General features: G+C 45.4%; 1 protein-coding gene across 1 annotated transcript; it reads left to right on the top strand.

Annotated features, from left to right (window-relative positions):
• Positions 1-9: 9 nt before the first annotated feature.
• On the top strand, positions 10-2,323 carry CHCHD1 (coiled-coil-helix-coiled-coil-helix domain containing 1). Its single transcript, XM_069019383.1, has 3 exons — positions 10-189; positions 680-798; positions 1,941-2,323. The coding sequence occupies exons 1-3, from the start codon at positions 48-50 to the stop codon at positions 2,049-2,051; spliced, it is 372 nt and encodes a 123-aa protein (XP_068875484.1). The 5' UTR covers positions 10-47; the 3' UTR covers positions 2,052-2,323.
• The last annotated feature ends 5,673 nt before the right edge of the window (positions 2,324-7,996 follow it).

Genomic DNA, 7,996 nt, shown 5'->3' with positions numbered 1-7,996 from the left:
CCCCGCTCCGCCCCGCTCCGCCCCGCGCTCCGGGCGCCGGCGCGGGCATGGCGGCGGCCGCGTACCCCGCCTGGGTGACGCGCTGGGTGTCCGGGCAGTGGAGGAACAAGAGGCGGCCCCCGGCGCTCCGCCCGCCCCGGCCGCTGGCGCTGGCCGACAAGGTGGCGAACCGCCGGGAGCAGCTGACAGGTGAGCTCCCGGCGGCGGGGAGCGGTGGCCAGGGGAAGGCTGGGCCCGGCCCCGCCAGCGCTGCCCCGGGAGCTTAGCCGCCGCTGTGCCCCGGGAAAGGCCGCGCTGCTGGCGGGGCTCGGCCGTGCCTTGTGCTCCGCGGGGCAGCAGAGGGAAGGGGCCGGTCTGGGCCATGGAATTCGCGCCCGGGTACTGTGGGAAGGATCTTTTTCTCACACTGCAGCCCTAAGTTTGCGTCGTATGCGAGCGAGTCGGGCACGCTGCGTCCTAGCATTGCCTTTACTTTAAAAATTCAGTCAGATGCTAGGTGGCTGCAGCTGTTTGCTTTCTGTTAGCAACAACTTCTCTGCCCAAAGCAAAGCTGGGATCTTTAGTTTTGCGTTTCCTCACTTGCTTCTACCCCATCTTCTTTGGAGATTTATGCACTGTGGAAGCTGTTAGCGTGAATTCCCAAACACCTGAGATTTCTGGTTGTGTCTTTCCCTTCTAGAGGCAACGTGCATTACGGAGATGTCGGTAATGATGGCCTGCTGGAAACAGAATGACTTCAACGATGCACCTTGTACCGAGGAGATCCAGATGTTCTATGACTGCGTGGCAAAGGCAGAAGTAATTAAGGCCCCTTTTATGTTCTTAAAGGCTAGCAGTAGGGAAGGAGGAAGCCTCCAGTCATTTTTTGTGTGCCAGCAAGAATTATGTTCTCTGAACAATTTGGTTGTGACCCATTTGAGCAACTAAGAGCAATTAAGCTCGTGAAGGATCTAGAGAGTCCTGCAAGGACGAGCTGAGGGAGCTGGGGTTGTTTAGTCTGGAGGAGGCTCAGGGGAGACCTTATTGCTCTTCACAACTACCTGGAAGGAGGGGGTTGCCAGGTGGGGGGGTCAGTCTCTTCTCCCAGGCAGCTGGTGATGGGACAAGAGGACATGGCCTCAAGCTGTGCTAGGGGAGGTTCAGGCTGGACATCAGGAAGAACTTTTTCACTGAAGGGGTGTTGAAGCATTGGAACAGGCCGGCCTGGGAGATGGTGGAGTCACCATCCCTGGTGGTGTTCAGAAAATGACTGGACGTGTCACTTAGTGCCACGGTCTAGTTGGCAAGGTGGCGATTGGTCAAAGGTTGGACTTAATGATCTTGGAGGTCTTTTCCAACCTGTTTCTGACTTTGAAGGCTAGACATTTTTGAAAAATAAATTTGATACTGTTTGGAAATCAGAGGTTTCTGATTGTGTATTATATATTAACATATTATAATAATACTATATTATAAGCTTGAAGTAAAATATTTTTCAAAATAGACTAAAGGTATGTATATGTACTAAACTTGTCCTTAAACTGGTTTCAGGTTTCCATTTTCTTTCAGTAACAGTGTCATCATTTAAATAGTTATTTACTGTTGCTGTTCACAGCATAAGTGAAAAATTATCCCAAGTTTATTTGGTAGATGACAAAGAATCAAACAAAAATCAAAGAATAACAGAAAGTAAAAGATCTGAGTTGTTACCAGAAGTTCATATCATCATTAACTAAGAATATGGGAGGATATAATCTTTGCAAGATGTCAGTCATTAATTGCACTATTTGAAATCCATCACCTTGTTATTATTGAGCCAAGAGCTATGGTAAGTGTTCCTTAAAGAAATAGCATTTTTCTGAAAAAAACATCCCCTACAGTTAGTAGTAGTCTCTGGGAATGAGCATCAGCTCTGCAAATAAATGGAGGTAAATACTTTGAGGGGTTTTTTTCTCTTTCAGAAAGAGCGCAAGAATCAAAATGAGGACACCCTGTCATCCAGGGGAAACTTGCCTTCAAGCAAAGTGAACAAGCTCTTGAAGAGGTTTCCTCAGATCACCCGTTATGTATAATGTACTTTATGAAAGGGACTGTGGACAAGGAATTAAAGTTGGGGTCTTTGTCAAAAAAGAGGAAAGTCAACTTGAGTGATTGTTTGATGTCAAGTGGTTTGTGGATCTTGACCCTGCTTTTGATTCCAGAGCAAAAACCACCCATCTTGAGTATCAGCTGATTTCGTTCATGAGACACGTGGGTCTTGCAGTGTTAGGATTTCTGCAGTGTTGTTCAACTAGTCTACTTGGGTCATCACTGTTAAATAAAACCTTCTAGGCAAACATGTAAATGCATTTCCTAACGGGGTGACTTCCTCACGTGCAAGCTTCTTGCCCAGCTCTGGAGCTGCTATCCAGAAGTTTTCAGGCTCGAACGCTGAGCCATCTTAAAATTGATAGTAATCTCATGGCTTGTGCTCTTGCATGTGTCTATACACAATTCAGTGCCTCTTGAAACGTTTAAAATTCCCACTGCTGTAAAGAAAGGCTATAGAATTTAGAAAAAATCTCCAGCAAAATACCTTGTTAATACACTGTCAGGGTTTTGACACTGGCTAAGTGCCAGGCACCCACAAAAAACTGTCCACTTATTTTCCTCTGCTATAGCTGAGGAAGGGAATTGAAAACTTCATAAGGATTAGGGGAAAAACACTTTAAGGCAAAACAGGTTTAAAACTTACACAGTATAAAGAAAATTTATTAACAGAATTAGAAGTAAAAAGGGTAATGAGAACTAAAATAAACCTTTAGAACACCTTTGCTTCCCAGTCCCATTCTCTTTCCACCAGCCACCCAAGGAGACAAAAAATGAGGTGGTTTTGGTCAGTCTTTCACTTCCTAAAAATCTTTTTTCAGTACGTGTAAGGAAGAGAGTTTCTTTCTTCTGCTGTGCTGTGGGATCCTTCGCACGGGAGGTAGTTCTCTGCAAACTTTTCCAAAGTGGTTTCAACTTCATGTGTAGCACTCCTGCCTGAACCTGCTGTAACATGAGTCCCTCCCATGGGCCAAGCAGTCTTCCCACAACTGCCCAGCGTGGGTCATTTTAGTTCATGGGGTGAGCTGTTCTAGTTGGGAAGAAAGGGTCCTCTCTCTCTCTCTCTCTCTCTCTCTCTGTTACTAGATTACAGCTTTTCAGCATCCCCTCGCTCCAGCGTGGACACTCTTTCTCAGGGGCTGCAAGTGGATCTCTGCATCCCCCTGTGCACCTCATGAATTACAGGGGAAGAGTTTGTTGTACCATAGTCCTCACCACGGCTTGTAGAAAAAAATCTTAGCTCCGACACCCGGAGCGCCTTCTCCCTCTCCTTTTCACTGACCTCAGTGCCACTATGCTGGTTCTCTTCACGTGTCCTCACTTTTTCTCTGACTCTGGAGAAAGTTGGTGTCTGTAGGTTCATTTGTTCTCAAGTTCCATCAGTTGAAAAGTTCTTTGCGAGCTTTGCTGCACTGAAAAGGTTGATTCATCTGGACTTCATACTGGGAATTCACCGTGTTTTCATCGCTGGCCACGTGGTCCCTGCTGGCACTGTGCGGGCGGCCCTGGCTGCGCGGCCCTGGCCTCGGGAGGGCCCCGGGCACACGGCCCCCCCCACTGCGATGGGCCCTGGCGACCGGCTCACCACTCCTCAGGAGAAGAAAAGAGAGTTTCCTCTGGTTTTTCCTTTCTTAAATATGTCATCAGAGGCATTACCAACTTGTCTAATTGGGCTAATAACCTGCCCATTATCAGAGCCTTCAGCAATTTGCTCTGTGCCGAACATAGAAGTTTCTAGCAGCTTTCCTTCCACCCCACCAAAAACCAGGCTGTGTTGAACCAACACATACATTATACATTGGTAAGTATCAAATATAATTTTAACAGAGAAGTTTGTGATTTAGGCCCTCTGATTTGCAGGTGGGACAGGTATGGTGCCATGAGTTTGATTATTTTGTCTGTATTGTAATAAGGCAAGACCAGTGTTTGACTTGGGCAACTCATAATCTACAACAAAATGTTTCACTGTCTTTTGGTAAAAAAACTAAAAGGGGGAGAGAAAGTTGAAGCATGGACTGATAATTGAAATAATGTAATTAATTTTTAGTTTTGATTGGGAGGGGGGTGGTGTTTCCACTACAGTACTACAAAACTACAGACAGGTTCCTGGGACCAGTACCTGGTTGGTGAGAAAAATTCAGTGTCTCGGAGAAGTGTTATAACCACTTATATCAGTAATTCTTTTGGGTGTGTAGAAAAAGCAGAGTAAGAGGGGAGTCAGGCACATACTGTGTGATTACCCACAGGTGGCTGTAGAGTTTGCTGGAGCTGAGTCCTCTGGAGCCCCAGGCTGGTATCTGTGCATCACAAAAAATTTGGTCAGGTGAATGCTTTCAAGTTACTGAAGCAATTTTCATTTAACTGTTACTTACAGTGGCTCATTAGCAGATTATCCACAGGGTAGCTTGTTCTTTTCTTGCTATTATGGCATAATCGAGTCTTTCAGAGGACTTGGGGTCAGTAAGAACACAATATCCCCATCTGAGTTTGGGAAGACACTTTGGTTCTATGACATTTTGCATTTTCTGTCCAGAAGACACTGTGAAAAGGAATGTTACTTGCTGTTCCTTTGTTTCTGGAGGATACAAGCCAGATTGGGAGTGAGGAACCGATTCACCTCAGTTGATGATGATTTTTCTTTGTAATAAAACTTGGAATATAAGTATAGTTTTGCATCTCTTAAGATAGCACCTGTGCTGAAGGTACCAAATTCTAGTGTCTGCAAAGACCAGTCTTACATAAGAGGCTGTAATAGAGACACTTAATACCTTTTTCTATTTTGAAATTTTACACAGCTCCCACTAATCTGAACAGCTATTTTTGGATTATACTGCTTCATGGTGAGCATCACAAATTCAGTTGTTTGGGTTTTTGTCTAACCTTTTACATGTCTACTATAAGCTTGAAATTACTATGCTAAGGTTTTCCAATGCTTTTACTTATTGAGAGGACGGAAACAATGCTTTTCAGGCGCACCCAGGTTTTACAGTGCTTCCTTTAAAAGTACTTGAGCAATTCTTTTGCTTCTTTTGCTGTAACCAAAAACCCTCCAGTTACTGATTGTCCTTGGCAATTTCAGCTGCTGCCCATTTTCCTGTATCTCACCGTTAAGCTTATGCTGGATGTCTAAATGCATTCTGTGATACGCTCCCATTGAGGATCACTCCATTAATAGTGCATGTGTGTACCCACAGGGAGCGGCACTGTTCTTTCTGAGTTGGGCTTTGTACCACCCCATGATGCTGTTGCTGGGGAGTAAAGAAATCTGAGTTCTGGTGTTGAGCACACTGGTTAAGAAATTGCTGCAAAGACCTGTATGTGATTGCGTGGTGGGGAAAGAATTAAACAAAAGCTGACTAGCTGTTCTACCCTTCTAAGTCGGATTTACAGGATTTAAGCAAATCTGCTGGAATTCCTTGATCTTATTCCTGTACCTTATAGCTTGACTGTTATACTAGCTCTGGGTATGATTGCGATTGCTGTTAACTACTCCTTTTAGGCTTTCACTGTGGAGGTAGCATTAATATTTCATCTGGTCTTGATGAATAGTCATCCTGCCAGTTCAGGAGAAATAGGTTGAATTCCAGAGAGCCAGGAGCATTTTAGAAGATGGCATTTCTTGTTCAGAAGGGTCAATACAGAAAAGTCTAGCAAAATCAAGGCAGACTCTGTAGAGAATCATAGATGTACTGTAACAGAATTATGCATATATCAGGGTGAGAAGGTGACTAATGTTGAACAGTGGATTTAGATAGTTACAACTACTTCAAATTTGCCCATACAGGAAAGTTCAGTTTTACATTATCTGTAGATACATTACGGGTCTAAACTACCGTAATTATATTGGTATAATTCCCTTTTGGTCTTCCTCTCCACCTTGGAGAGTAGTCATGAGAAGCTTTTGAGAATCTGAGATCCACCTCTCTCAAGAAATGTCATTACATGTGCCAGAAAAACAGGGTAGTCTTGGTGAGAAGGAAATAGTTCCAGAAGAGAACCTACCACAGAGGAGACAACTGCAAAACCCACTATATCTTTCCAGTTTGTCATTCTTCCAAAAAGTGAATACAGGCTTGGCCTTCTATTGCTTTTGGTGTACTGGTCTGTGCTTCCTTTAAAATTACTTCATCTATTAAATCGCTTTATTTAGGAAAACTTTGCCTTGAGAGGGAGGCAACTCAGAAGGTAAAGTGAGAGAAATCCAGTGCAGAGTTCTGCTAGAGGTGTTAAACCCTGTGTGTCAGAGGCCTAAACAGTGAGCGTCTCATGGGATGGAATTCTGAATGACCATCAACAGCCTCTACTAAGGAGCTAATTTCTCTGAATGCTAACAGAATTTGTGTTCCTGGTTCCAGTATATCCTTTCCTTGTGTGTTCACTGGAGTAAGTGGTTCTAAATTCTAGCACAGTCCCATATTTTTATTTTGTTTTGCTCCTTTGTGCTAGTGCTGCCTGAGCGTTACAGTGGGATGTAGCATCTAAGCTATTTCCATCCTCTGTTGCCCTGATCATCTGCCTCCCTCACTATGAGGATATAGGAGATTTGCTCCTAATTAACTGAGTGTAATTCTTGGCCAAATCCACTACAGAAAGAGCTCCTTTCTACCACTTATCGACTCCTGTAAAAGATCCAGCATGTAGTGAAATTTCCTTGCCTTTGATGAGTGACTGAGAATGAGGCAACCCAAAACCATCACATGAAGTGAGTAATGGGCAAAAGTAAAGGAAGGAAAAAAAAGAGGCTTTTTGTCAAGCCAGTAAATTTTTAGCAGCCTGTTCCTTGTTTTTTATGCTGAAGGTGTCTTTGGAAGTGCTACTCAGCAGACTTGGCCAGAAGTGAGCTCATTTCTTAAGGTGACCTTCATGTTTCATGCTGTAGAACACCACGAGTTAATCCCTCCAAAATCAGAATAGAAGTACAGGAAATGCCCATTAAACTGAGCTGGGAAGCAGCACAAAGAACATGTAAAAAAAAGATTTCCAAGATTGAACAGCGTCAAATGAACTGATTGCCTTCTTAGCTTTAATAGTGTTTAAAGTTTGTAGCCTTGAACCCTAATTCATATGAAGGAGCAGCAAGCTGAAAACACAAAAACCCCCCATGGGATGGGATTGCTCATGGTATTACCATAATGATTAACCCTCTGGAAAGCATCCTAGCCAATTGAGGGAAAATATAGGCCAAGGTCAAGGAGACACTTGATGGCAAAGTTCTCTGGTGGCAGTACCCATGATGGCAAGATACAGGGCTGAAAATTGGGAACGCACACTGGAGAGGGCTGTGCCACCTGTGGGTTTTCTAGGGAAGATCTAGAAGCTGCCTAACATGAAGTTTTCTGGGTCCCATTTACCTGGGTTCAAATGTGAGGAGAGCTGACCTCGGGAAGCTGCAAGCTGCTAATCGAGGAGGCAGCGGTGGGGGGGATAAAGTCCAGATTCCTTCCAAGAAGTCTAATCTCTGGCAAATGTGCGCGCACACGCCGTTGCCTTTCCCAGTTGTTGCTGGGGGCTTTGCAATAGGACACAGCCCCAGCTCCTTGTCGTGCTGCAGCCTCTGTGCCTTGGGAAGAGGAGGAAGAGGCAGCTGCGGGAAGGAGGCATTGCAGGACAGGAGAGGAGCGGGCGGCTGGCCCCGCCGCAGGGCAGAAGGGGCGGAGAGGCGGAGGCTGGCACTGGGAGCAGCTCGTACCTGGAGCACGGAGGAGGCTGTGGAGAGGAGGGGACAGCGCGGTGAGGCGCGCCCCACCGCCTGTACTCGCCTCCGCCCGTCTTCGCGTGTGCTAGAGAAATTCGGGGGCATGTTCTGCTCTCTTATTTCTCTCCCCTCTTCTTCCCCGTTCTGAAGAGAAGAATCAAGGAGGAGAGATGGGGAGAGGAACAGGAAAGTGAAATCCTATGATGCTGCTGGGAGCTTTGATCCCTTTCCTCA

This window comes from Aphelocoma coerulescens, chromosome 6 (assembly GCF_041296385.1).
Source record: "Aphelocoma coerulescens isolate FSJ_1873_10779 chromosome 6, UR_Acoe_1.0, whole genome shotgun sequence".
NCBI classification, from domain to species: Eukaryota; Metazoa; Chordata; class Aves; order Passeriformes; family Corvidae; genus Aphelocoma; species Aphelocoma coerulescens.
Note: the sequence above shows the minus strand (reverse complement) of the source record. Positions and strands in the feature narration are given on the sequence as shown.